Source organism: Ambystoma mexicanum, chromosome 6q (assembly GCF_040938575.1).
Source record: "Ambystoma mexicanum isolate Mex_15411 chromosome 6q, UKY_AmexF1_1, whole genome shotgun sequence".
Lineage (NCBI taxonomy): Eukaryota > Metazoa > Chordata > Amphibia > Caudata > Ambystomatidae > Ambystoma > Ambystoma mexicanum.
This window is the reverse complement of record NC_090937.1, coordinates 997567738-997581475: the sequence shown is the minus strand read 5'-3', so window position 1 is coordinate 997581475 and position 13738 is coordinate 997567738. Positions and strand designations below refer to the sequence as shown.

General features: G+C 48.3%; 1 protein-coding gene across 1 annotated transcript in view; it reads right to left on the bottom strand.

The window, feature by feature from the left end:
* Window positions 1-13428, bottom strand: part of LOC138516425 (cytochrome P450 4V2-like) — a 539828-nt gene extending 526400 nt beyond the window's left edge. The window contains exon 1 of the mRNA XM_069631544.1: window positions 13113-13428. Within this exon, the coding sequence (XP_069487645.1) occupies window positions 13113-13308 (196 nt within the window). The 5' untranslated portion in view covers window positions 13309-13428. The remainder of the gene's footprint in view (window positions 1-13112) is intronic.
* Between the last annotated feature and the right edge of the window lie 310 nt (window positions 13429-13738).

Below are 13738 nucleotides of genomic sequence, written 5' to 3'. Positions count from 1 at the left end.
CCACAGCAAGCGCACTCCTGTTTAAGAACACAAGTTGGGAAGAGTACACAAGTCTTTCAGGCACTTAGGTTTCTTAAATGTATACCTAGTGCACTGCTATGCATACATACCTGCTTTGTGTGGTAAAATCTGCATCGTGTATCCATGGCAATGAAGATTATCCATTTATCATCAGGCCACATATTTGTATTCTGCAGCTCTCCCTCCGGCTGCTCCATCTTAATGAACCTTCAGCAGGTTCACCTATGGAAACCTTGTTACAACCTTTACTTCCTCTAGATAGTCAAGTTTGATCGTCTTCTCAGCGCTCTGCCAGAGCCGCTGCCGACCCCGTGGGGTCAATACGAGGACCTCACTAAATCATCCAATCGGTAGTAGCGACCGGTGGTGTGTACAAATGGCAGGGACATAATCAATGCAAGCTTATGATCCGCACTTACTGGGAATTCCTCGTTAATGGGAGAAAAATTGCAATCCCCAATCTCCATCATGAACTAGGTTCAGTGGGATACCCGCACCTGTCAGCGAAGGGTAGACACATGCTGATCCGTTCAGTGTAGTGTGCGTGCAGCCCCGGACATCTATGGGTATCACAGACCTGTTATTCCTCGATCTTGTGTGGCTGAACACCACTTGTCCCTCTAAGAAGTTGACCGCCAATCACTGGCGGTCACGTAACTAGTTAAAATGAAGGAGTGTCGTTTGTCACAGAATTAACCAGACAATCGCTCCACCAACTAAGAACGGCCAAGCACCACCGCCCACAGAATCGAGCACGAGCTATCAATCTGTCATTCCTTTCCGTGTCCCGGCCCAGTGAGGTTTCCTGTGTTGAGTCAAATTAAGCTGCAGGCTCCCCTCCTGGTGGTACCCTTCCATCAATTCCTTTAAGTATCAGCTTTGCAACCATACTCCCCCATCCCCGTCCCCCGGGAACCCAAAAACTTTGGTTTCCCAGAAGCTGCTAGCCTGATCATGGGAATAACGCTGCTGGATCGCTAGTCAGTATTGTTTATTGATTGATTAAAACATTCTTGGCATATGCTTTTGCTTTGGTTCATCTTTAGCGGCACAATACGAATGCCCCCGCCGTCACTCAATCATGGCCCCAGTGCCGAAAACCAACAAAATAGAACCAGAGTCCTATTCCATTATTCCCAGCTGAAGTATTCAGGCAAAAACAGCCTGCTTTAAACACTCTGTTTTCAAAGTAAATGCTTTGGACCCCCAGGACACAGACAAGAGCATCAAGGGAGCGCTGCAAGGCAGCAGCTGGGACAGGCAGTAGCTCGCCTCGCGGTAGACTGCCACCACAATCCCAAGATCCAACTACAAGCTTTTTAACTGCAGCAACTTGGAGAAATTCAGACCACAGCGATGTGTCTGTATCAAGCGTAATACGAGCACAAAAATGGCCGATGACTGGAGAATGGAAAGACGTCTAGAAAGACCTGTTTGCCCGAGAGATATATCCACGTGGCCCAGGAGAGCTGTGCTCGACCTGCCGGAGTGGATGGTGACCGGCTGATGCCTTCTGACACCGAGGACCCAAGCACTTCTATGCGCACTGGCTTGCAGAAAGGTACACACAGCCCTGTGCGACCACAACAAGCTCTTTTGGTGTGCACCTGAGGTGTGCGAGTGAGTCCGGGGAAGCCATTGAAGAGGGAGACAGTGCTGTGGAGAATGGGCAATCACTGAGAGGCGTTACCGGCCACACGGACCGGCCGACGGACCCAGCTACTCAGCGATCCTTCCATGCTGACTCGAGGAGTGGGAAGGATATGACAACTTAATCTCCCATACCGGGTAAAGAAGAAGACGACACCTGGCACGGTCACCGCTGGGGCATTGTGAGAATCCCCCTACCTACTGAGCGCCCATAAGACTCTAAACTCCCCAGGGGACACCACTGCGAGCCCGGACTGCGGAGGAGCGGTAATCAGACCCGGCTGGGGAGGGAAGCAACCACACCGGAATGGGGCAGCAGCAGTGCAACCTAGAAACCTACGGCTGCAATCCTAGCATACGAACTCGCAGCAGCCCAACACCAGCACAGGCACACTGTCTAAACTACTGCCAATAAAACTACAAGACAGCACAAACTACCACCGAATGAAACCTGTGGAAGTAGATACGCACTCCCGGGATATCAGTAAATGAAACATGTCCATCCACGGATGACCCGCCAACCCGTTTTTGCTGCCACACTACTCCCAGTAACCAGCCCAACGGATATCGGGCAACAGCTCCATTCGTAAGGCAATCAGGGCTGCGACCAAAGCCATTCCTCGCCACACGGACATCAAACAAAACAGGGCTGCAGCGACCAGTCTGCCAGGGTGTGTTATCCGGATCCGCACTGCACCAGATCTGCCAACCATACAGGGCGAAACATCCGGGGAATAGATGGTGAAGTTTCTGAAGACCCGCCCGAGTCGATGGTGTGCTTGAGTGGATGAGGTAACCCAGGATGAGTTCAAAGGCACTTGGCATGCTGCACACAACGCAGAGGGAAGATAACCCGATACGGGGGCCCCCGGTCTCCTTCACTGATATGCTCTGATCCCACATACTGCAAAAACGCAAAAACCCAATGATCATCGGCTTGACCCAGTGTTGCGAGAATATAAGTGAAGGGGCCAGTGGGAGCAGTAGGAAGTTCAGAAACTCAAAGCTCAAGACGACAGTTTAACTCGCCACCTACAAGAACGTCACTCTGCAGGCTAGATAAACAACTGTTGATCCGACACTGATCATCCCACATTGTTGCTGTATGGCTCCCATAGGGTGTATCTTTAAACTGAGAGGGAATAACATCAAAGCTCCAAAAATCTCCAGAACAACCAACCAGACGCAATATACTGCACACCTGGAATGCTATCCACCAGTCCCACTTGCACAACATGGTCAAGGACAGACCAAATAAAAGACATCCACGCAAAGTAAGATGTATCAATTTGCAACAAATACTACCACCGCACCTACGGATCAAACGTCACTGTCAGACACCTCAGCCACAGAAGAAACCCTCTCCCTGAAAGACGCGAGGGCTGCCATAGCCAACTCCCATTCCTCAATGGAGAAGAAAATGGACAGTATTACAGCAGAGGTCTCCTTTCTCCGACATGATCTACAAAAAGTATCTTCCCGTTAGGGGAAGCAGAAAAAGGTATTTCCGGAACAGAAGGCGGCCTCAGAGGAGTCAACCAACAGCCCTCACAGGTAATGACCCGCCTCAAGACCATGGAGGCCTGCGTCAATGAAGGGGAGGGAAGATCACGCCGCAATAATGTGCGCTCCCTGAGAAGGCAGAGGAATCCAGCATGGAACTTTTCTTAGAACAATGGTTGGTGGATGTCTTTTAACCCAAGGAAAGAGCCCACCGTATGCCGTCGGAAAGACCTTCCCTGGGCGCACCGCCGAGGACAGTAAATAGCCAAACTGTAAATTATAGAGACAGATATGCGCTACTTCAGATGGCTCGCAGGATAGGATCAATCACATAGAATGGCTCACGGATCGCTTTCTTTCCGGACTACACTCGCAAGGAGCAGCGTGCCAGAATCATTTGAACAGCTGAAAAGACGGCTGCATTCCATGAATGTGCAATAGCGGCTAATATTTCCAGCCCAACTCAAGATCTATCACAATGGTACAATGGTGCACTTTACTGACACACGGGAGGAGTGGAGCTGGGCTGAACATCACATTGAAGGTGATTGGAGAACAGAGCCGAAAGGAACGAATGGGAGACGCCGCCTCCGACCAGATCGTGCTCCCCCAGAGAGAGGTCCAGCGCAACTGGAAGAGAACAGACCTGCGCCAATGGCGAACCCCTGACGACAATAACCAAGAACGACTTATCTAAGAAACGACTCTTCATTCTGGTCATTCAGGAAAAACCTAAAAACTCTACTATTTAGGATAGTCGCCACACCAGAGACAATCAGCCCCAAACCCTGTATAGATGACCTCAGAGCAGCTCTTTAAAAAAAAAAAATAATAATTCTATTCAAACTCAAACATTGTAACTATATCTATCTTTTGAATGTGCGTCTCGGACCTGTAATGTAATGGACTCTGCTAGAATACCACTTCCTTTGTAATGCAATGGACCTTGCTAATTCCATTACCACATTGTAATTGTTCTTGCCATGTAAGTTTGAAAATACGTGTAACCGTCTCCTTAAGCATTAGCGCTGAGATGCTGTGATGAGCCGGAGGGAGCAAAGGCACATCAGGGTCAATTGAATAGTTAAAGGCCATCAAATCCCTATGTTTCCAGGAAGAGTGAACTGCAGGGCTGATGTCATAAAAGGTCTTGGAGGGAGGGCCTTCCTGGTTGACAGACAAGCAAGTGCTCCAATGAGAGAAAGAGTGAGGTGCTTTGCTTTAATACTGGACTTGTGATGTTTTGGTGTTTTGATTTGGCAGGACACGGAGAAGGGCGAAGATGAAAGGAGCCCTTCGGAAGAAGAGACAGTTTATGAGTGGGCCTACTGAATAAATCTGCTGCCCACAGTTAAGGCGAGGTTTGCTCCTGTTGAGCACCTTGTGAAGTTATGTTATAGTGAATAAGCGTTGAGAAGTGAGACGGAGAGAGAGGGCGGGAAACGGTTAACTACAAAGCTTTAAACTCCAGATGACCCGAATAGCTGACAACTTGGTCGAGAGAAAGGGACAGCCTGAACGGTGCGAAGACGGGGAGTAGCACGGGTCCCAGGCAAGACTGTCGGCGAGACATAACTGGAGGCGAACAAACAGCTGGGGAGAACGCCAAATTTGGTGCATAGCTTAATCGGATGCTTCTGAGCGAGGACCTGTCATCCAAGATGCGGCCAGAGCTCTCGGATCAGCTGAGAGGAGAAGCTGCGAGCAGCTCTAGCCCCCACCGTTGCGGAGCGGGGCTTGATTACGAGCTAACAGCCGAGCCTCCAAGAGCCTCAGCGGAGCTCTAGAGTGCGTCGTCTGAAGGGTCCGCAGGACCTGGACTAACGGAATAATATGTGAGGAGACACCGCTCCCTATCAGCGGACGAAGGAGCACAGATGTCATACGAAGAGGTGAGAAGTAGAATTCGAATTAAACAGAGGGGGTACAAACTCAAAAGTTTAACCTAACGTCAGAAAAGCAGATTGAGGGGGAAGGGTTCCACCAGAGGAGCGGAGAGACTTTATTACTGATACTATGCCTGAAGGAAGTGATACGTAGAAAAGAACGTATAAGCTATGTTACCTTATATTAACCCAAATGATACAATGCTAGTCAAGCTACTGTTGAGAAAGTAAGAAAGACTCTCAGAAGACAAATCTGCTCTTTGAAAGCCTGAGGTTCGACCAAGTAAGGAGAGAGTCTCTACACTTGGAACTGTTGGTCTAATGGACAGTATTTCAGTACAAAGGAAAGGTGCCAGAGAAATTACAGTTCCAGAAAAGACCCCTTGAGCTGTTGAATATTACTGTTATAAAGCTAAAAGGAAAAGAAAGGAGTTAATTGTCTGACTCTTCTCTACCCACTCTATCACAGATGCCTTTGGGCTTTGCACGCTCTACAAATGTACACATAAATAAATAAATAAATGAATAATATGGACGGAACATTGGAAGAAATAAACTGTGGTGAGAAGTGACTGACTGAGCCATCAATCTGCTCTCTGAAGCCCAGCAGGGCATATGCCACAGAGCTACCGTGGCGTTGGCTCGCATTGGGAAGTTCAGTTTTTTCTGTTGTCTTAATGTTTTTGATTAGCTGCCTTATCAGTGTCAATCAATGGTTCACCGCCCCCGACCTCTAGGTTGATCTTTTGGGCAAACTATGTTTCTCAGTTAGGGCAGTCAGTGAGCTCTTCTGATGACCAGTTAACCGTTTGGACGGCAGATGCTTCAGGTTGGGGCGGAGTATGGGGCGGGGGGATGTGATGGTGTTGTTTATTCTTGTTTATTGTTCAAGTTCGATATAGGACTGAGTGGGAATTGCCATATATTCACTTACCCAAATCAAACTACATGTACCGAAGACGCCGCTTATACATTGCTAAACGTCCATAAACACCCATGGCATGCACCCCGTGTGGGCTAAAGGCCAACAGTGCCTGTAAATCTCAAACTCCTTACCTGGAATGTCAATGGTCTGGGATCCGGGATTTAAACAATGCTTGATTGCCCAATTTCTTAACAGACACTCCCCCGACATTGCCCTTCTTACCGAGACATTTAGCTGGCACAACATGCACCCTTTTTCGTAGGACGAACTACCTTATCGCAATACATGCAGAATTCCCTATGGGTTCCTGATCCTAATGCATAAACGCCTCCCATTTACGTTAGCCTCGTAGAGAAAGACCCCAGGGGCAGATTTGTAGTGATACAAGGCACACTGTGGGGAGAAACCCTGGGCATTTTGGCCATATACGCCCCACCAGCACTTGCAGGAGAACTCATGAAAGACATGGTGGCCATAATCGTAAAACACCAACCTGATATATGGATATTTGGGGGTGACTAACAATGTGATGGACACCACACGGCGAGGACGGAACCCCGACACCTCTACCAGACTGGCAACATTTGCGTCTTCACTGAACTTATGTGATGTGTGGCGGGAACTCCAACCAAGAGATTGTAACTATTTGTTTCATTCTGGGGCCCACGCCTCCCTATCCAGACTAGATTACTTTTTTCTCCCAGCTCCAGGCGCATATAGGGTAACCTCTGTGACACTATTACCTCGAGGTATTTCTGATCATTCACCCCTAGTGATAGAGATAGACACAAATAGACCCGCCCCCCCAAGAAAATGGAGACTCAACAGCTATTATCTCGGTTTTCCCTAGTTTGTAGGCCATATTCACGAGAAAACCACTTAATATTTTAAAATAAACTCCACCACGATTGGGAGGACTACAAAACAGTACTCAGAAGAGAAATGATCTCCTGGACATCCGCCAAGAAGAATGAGTAGTTACAGAACGTGAGACAGACGGAGAGAGAGGCTGTTGAGTGAGAGGCCAGATACATACTAAGTAGTATTCCCTGATGTGCACCGATCCCTCCTGAAGGCCAGAGAATGCCTCTGAGACATTGCACTAGACAATGCTAGACATGCTAATTTGGAGATGCGTGCACGCATATACGATCAGGGAGATAAAGCGGGTAAGATGCTGGCCTGGCTGGAGAAAAGGGTTGGGGGGACGCCGACATGTCAGAGAAATCAAGACTGTGCAGAATGAGCTGGTACAGCAAGATTCTGACATAGCAGAAGCATTGGCGAAACTATTACGCCACACTCTACCAAAGCCCGACTGGCCCGGTTGATCTCTCTATATTAGACACATTGTACTCCCCCCAGCTATCTGAAGCGCAACGCACGCAGCTAGACATGGATCTCACTGAAACAGAGATAGCGGAAGCCATAGCCCAACTGCATTCTGAGAAAACAGAGGTCCCAACGGCCTCCCACTAGAGGCCTGGAAGAAACTGGGCAGGGAAAATGGCATCCCCCTCCACAAGATGTTTCTCCACTGCAGGGACCAGGGTGGCCTCCCCCAGACCAGCGCAAGGCCAATGCCGTGGTCTCTCCCCAAATTAGGAAAATCTCTGGAACTATGCGGCTCATATAGGCCAATCTCGTTGATTAATGGGGAGGCCAAGATTCCTGCTAAAACCCCTGCTACTAGATTACTGGCTGTAGACCCCACAAACAGAGGTCAGGGTCAATGGTTGGCCCTTCAGGTCTTTTCCACTGGGCAGGGGAACACGACAGGGGTGTCTCCTGGCCCCCCTAATATTCGTACTTGCTATCGAACCTCTGGCCCTGTGGCTTCACCAGACTAATACATGGACGGGTTTCCGCTGGCCAGACAGTGGGGAAGACAGACTTTCTCTATACGCCGATGGTCTTCTGATATATTTAGCAGGCCCTGCCCGAGATGCTAGCACGGTTCAGTACATTTAGCGCACAGTGAGTCAATTGGGGGAAATGGGTCTCTTTTCCGGCTAAAATGGGTGCGGGGGGGAACCATGCAATACCACCAGATTACCCATATAAAGTTGCATGTGAGTGCTTTCTCTACCTGGGGATTCAGATCTCGAAGGATATCTCAGAATATATACCCCATAATGTACACACGATTAACAACTGGTTCTCCGACAACGTCCGACACAGGATGCTTCTCCCCCTGACAATACTGGGTAGAGCAGCCCCGTTTAAAATGTCGGCATTACTGCGCTTCTTGTATATTTTCCAAAATGCCCCACTCTGGATCCCAGATTCAGAATTTTACAAGATAGAGTCTCCTCAGAAAACGTGTATGAAAACATGTATGGGGCGGAGGACATCCATGCATCGCCCTCGGCAACTACAAAGATCGATATGGGAGGGGGGCACAGGCTTGCCACGCATCCAGTCATATTATTGGGTGTGTCAAATGACGGTGGTCAACGACATGTTCCATGGTAACCAAGAACTGACACACATAAGAGCCGGGCTGTTGGGGACGCAGACTATGTCACCACTGGCAGTGCTTCATTAGCCCCTCACTAAACCTCCTCCACAGACGATGGCAGCTCCTACTGCTATAATATGGAAGAAGGGACACAAACATATTGGGTGGGAAAACAGGGTAACCCAGATTGAACTCCTATGGAACAACAGTAATCTTGCTGAAATTAATAAACAGTCGACATGGCCGAGATGGGTTGAGGCCCAGATTAGAGTGGTCGGGGATATTCTCATGCAGGGCAACATTGCTCCATTTGAGGCACTGCAACGGAAATTTTGAATCCCCGAAACAGAACATTATCATTACATACAAATCACCCATGCACTGCGCGGACATCTACTCTCACTCGCAGATACGCCTCAATGCACCCCTCTAGAACACAACCTATTGGTAGAATGCATACCCACTAAAGCTACCTCCACTTTATATAATTCTATAACGGCCTTTGCTACTCCGGAACTGGCCAGTCTTAAACTGAAATGGGAGGTATATGTAGGCACTATTGACCTGGAAAACTGGACATTAGCCCTAATGTATCAAGGAGAGATAGCAATTGCTGCTAGACTTCGCCTAATACAACTTAAGATTTTGCATAGAGTGCATTACCCCAGGGTTGCGTTGTACCGATGGGACCGAGCTCCCAACCCGAACTGTCTGCGATGTCTGGAGAATGAGGGCACCTTCATTCATATCTTGTGGGAATGCTCTTGAATTCAAAGTTTCTGGCGGAAATGTTGCAATAAACTGACTGATATTCTGGGGGGGAAAAAAAATTTAAAAAAAATTAAAAAAAAAAAAAAAAAAAAAAAAAGGTACCAATGGACCCTAAACTGCTATTGCCGGGGATTCCGGAGGAAACCATCACCAACCAATGGGAAAAACTGTTCCTATCCACAGCAGTTGGACTGATTAAACGTAATATAGCTCAACGGTGGGGCTCAACAGAGAGCCCAGTTTTGGCCCAATGGACTGCTGAAGTTGTGTGGCAGCGTAACACCGTGCATATACTACACATGGTTGTCCCATGAAGGTTGTGAAAATCTGGGGCAAATAGGAAGAGGGGAGTTGATAGAGACAACATGAGATTTCATAATTGGGGAAGGGGCGACTTGATTTGATCAGTTTTATTTTAATTACACTGGGTGTCTACTGCTGTTGGTGGACATGACATACAATTGAAGGGCATTGAATGTATGTATGTATGTATGTATGGTTTTTGTGCGTTTATAAAACAATTTAAAAAAAAAAAAAGTATAAAAAAAGGTCTTCTTTCACCACTGGTACTGCCAAGCCCATTCCCTTAGATCGTAGGTAAGGACAATGGGAATCTTGTTCATCCATTTATGGGTGTTACTAATTAGATGACGAGGCATTAGTGTACCTTAGGAGAGTCCTAGTTACTTCGGCCTAGTTACTCCGGCCTATACTCAAGCTTAATTGAATTTCTTCTTCACTTTGAAATTCAGAGCACTGGGCAGAAAATCACATTGCATCAACACCCACTGCAGGCCTTTGCGATGCTTTGTTTTAATTAAACATTCAGATTCCCGTGGTCAGCACCAGTTCTAAGTCAGCCGCTAGGCGTCCGCCGCTAGGCGTCAGCCGAGGCGGAACGCCTGGCGCCGAACCCCAGGAGGGCAATGGAGAGGAGGCGAACCCCGCAGCTGAGGTGATCCACAGGAAGGGCACAGCTCGCATCTGGAGTCGGCTCTGCCCCTGGGGGAGACCCCACACTCTGCCACGGCGCATGCCCATCCCTGCTTCGCACCCCAGCCAGACCGACCCAGCCTTTAGAGCCAATCCTTATCCCGAAGTTACAGATCTGACGTGCCGACTCCCCTTACCAACATTGTTCCAACAGAAAAAGACTGATATGTTATGGATATTTCTCCTCTGTGAAAGAGATAGTGAGCTAAAGAATTTGGCTAAGACTCTCGAATCCGGGACTTATTGGCTGGCAGAGGAACTCCCAGGACCCACCTTGGTTTTGCATAATAAAAGTAATTGAGGGTGAGACCCAAAGTTACTAGGGTAATCCAGACGGGGACCCCTTGCTCACTGCTCTTAGAGAGGCGCAGCTGCAGCCTACTGATGAGGCGGAAATGTTGTCTGGGGTTGCTGTTGGTACTCTTCTTCAGAGGAGAATTGCCTGGCATTTCGGTGCTGGACAGCCCCAGGGCAGGACAAACTCTTATATGTCATGGATATTTATCCTTTGTGAAAGAGAAAGTGAGCTAAAGAATCTGACTAAGACTCTCGAAACCCGGATTTATTGGCAAGTGAGTTTAAGAATCTGACTAAGACTCTCGAAACTGTAACTTATTGGCCAGCAGAGGGACTCCCAGGATCCCCCTTGTTTTTGCGAAAAATACAATGTGAACATGTATAAGACACGAATACAAAAAATGCATGTCTAATTTGAAAGACAAACCATAAAATGCATGTCTCATGTGATTTAGAAGAAGCTAATTCAGCCCGCCAATAAGAAGCTAACTTCAACGTCATTATCAAAACTACCATATGCGTAACATGTTTAAGTTTTGAATGAATGACAGTCTCATTATGCACAGGGAACTCCTGCTCCTCTATGCCTGCAGCTCATGCTCACGTCACCCTCTTCTGTGCAGACAGTCAATCAGTGTCAGAGCTTCTGAGGACCTACGAAGACTTTGGCCAGGCATCGGGCGCAAAGATAAATGCAGCAAAATCCCAAACCATGCTGTTTGGACACTGGGATAGCAACCAGGAGCCCCTTCCCTTCCCAATCGAGATGGATTTCATCAAGATCCTTGGGGTCTGGTATGGGAATGAGGGGGCAGCGCTGAAAAGCTGGAAGGAACGCCTGGCCAAAGTCAAACAGAAACTGGATCTCTGGAGTCTCCGCAAACTGAGCATGGAAGGGAAGGCTCTGGTGCTGAGAAATGATGCGCTGCCTGTCCTGCAGTATGTGGCCCAAGCGTGGCCCCTCCAAGCCAGTGAGGCGCGGGCCATCAACGCCATGGTCTTCCACTTTGTCTGGGGCTCAAAGATGGACAGAGTTAAGAGATCATCCATGTACAAGGAACCGCGCAAAGGAGGGAAAGGAATCCCGGACCTCCCTACAAGACTGCGGGCCTGCATCGCCTGCACCTGCGTCAGGATTTCCCTGGGCAACGCCAACAAGACCCACTCAGCCTACCTCCTTTTCCGCTTCTTCCTCACACCAACATGGAGGAGGCTAGGCTGGGACAAGTGGGAAAACACGGCCCCGTACAACTGGACGCTCCCTTGGTACTACAGGGAGATGGAAAAGTTCATCGCAGATTTTGGCCTTCAGGGGGTGGTGCCTGCATTGTGGAACCCAAGGACAATCCACAACCTGATCAGGTCCCAAGACACCACAGATCCCATTGAGGACCTGCCAGCGGCCACAGTTACCCAGGTGTGAGAAAATGTGGCATCAAACAAACTCCTGAATATTCACAAGGACATCGCCTGGCTGACGGTGAGGGGGGCACTATCTGTGCGAGCATTCATGAACAGACGGGGCCTCTGCCCACACAGGAGCTGCCCAAGGGGGTGCCCGGCAGACGAAACAGCGTACCACCTCTTCTGGGCATGCCCCTTTGCAAGGAAACTGCGCAGGGCCCTGAACACTGAGTTGAGTGCTCACATCCCGCCCCAAGACATTATACACCAGTCTGTGCTGTATGGACTCTTTGCACAGACCCACACAGTAGAGGCAATACAGAACTGCTGGAGGATCCTCTGCTACCTGAAGGACATTCTCCTCTACGCAAGGAAACGCCTGGTCCTCAATGATGAGCTGCTGACAACCGAAGCCTGCCGCAGGATGGTCCACGGCCTGCTAAGAGACTACGAAATCAAGGACAGCCTGGAAGATGGGGGACCTGAGTAAAACCCCCAGCCCAGGCAATCATCCAAAAATAAAATAAAGAAAAAGAGAACTCTTAGCCTACTCAGGCAAAACACGAACACTTTGTAAACCACAGACTCTGAACAGAAAATATATATGTACCCACCCAAATGCCCAAAGTAAAATTGAAACTACCCCTTCTGCTTTGAGGGGGGAAAGTAATTGCCACAAAAGTCTTCTTATTGAATTGAATTTATTACCCTTGTATCATCTTTAAGCACTTAATAAAGATATTTTTACAAAAAAAAAAAAAAAACATAGCATAAATACATCCTCATTGTGCCACAAACAAAAACAATTTTTATATGCTGGCAAGTGATGCTTAAATGATCATAGTCTCAGCAGAGCCCACGCGCGGTACATATCACGCGTTGAGTCCACCACATCTACTCGGCATTAACATTCTGAAAATTCTAATTGATATGTTTAGTTATAGCTTGGCTCATATTGTAATAATCAATTACAATACATGATTGACACGCATAGAATGTTTAAAAAGGCACCAAGAAGATACTTCCGGGAGTTATTTCCTACAATGGCCAGATCGGTCAGTCTGTGCAACAACCCACCCTAACACACAGGGCAGGAGGCAGCATATCAGATTGCCTGGTATATTATTTAAAGGCACATCTGTAACGACGACGTCAGAAATGACATACGAAAGAAATTCACATATAAATTAAAAACATTTACCTCCGCTGTTTGCCTTGATGTGTAGGGAATGGCCCAGCAGGGGGTAGACGGGGCTCGGACCTGGAATCGGCTTCATGATGTTCCATTTGCGGATGTAGTCGGTCAGCAACGGCAGTGCGGAAAAGGTGAAGAGGGCACACAGTAAAGCGGCTGCAGCCACCTGCAGGAACAACTGCACATCCCAGCCCGGGAACATTGCGAGTAACAGGCTGCCACCACAAATCACAAATGTGTTCAGGCTGGCTGACCCGTCGCTGCAACACCACAGGCTGCTGGCCTCGCCCCTACGGAGAGATTGTGGGTGGAGTGTACATCCCATCTGAGAAACGGACCCTAGCAACGCACCGCCCCATCCTCATCACGTAAATTGCTCCTTTAGTTTGATGCTTTGGTGGTTGTTTTTTTTATGCTTGTTGCTCAGAGCACTCGTGATCTATAGAAGGCTATGCGGCTGGGTAGCGGATAAAGCGAGCACAACGGGCTAGGTACTAAATGGCCGATGCAAGCATTCTTTATTACTCCTAGGACGACTTTGCCTCAGGCAGTTTGGCGGGAAGAGAAGCAGGCTGCACACTCTGTTTTGTGGGTGAATATAAAATGTCTTCGTCGGTTTCCAGGGAGGGTGG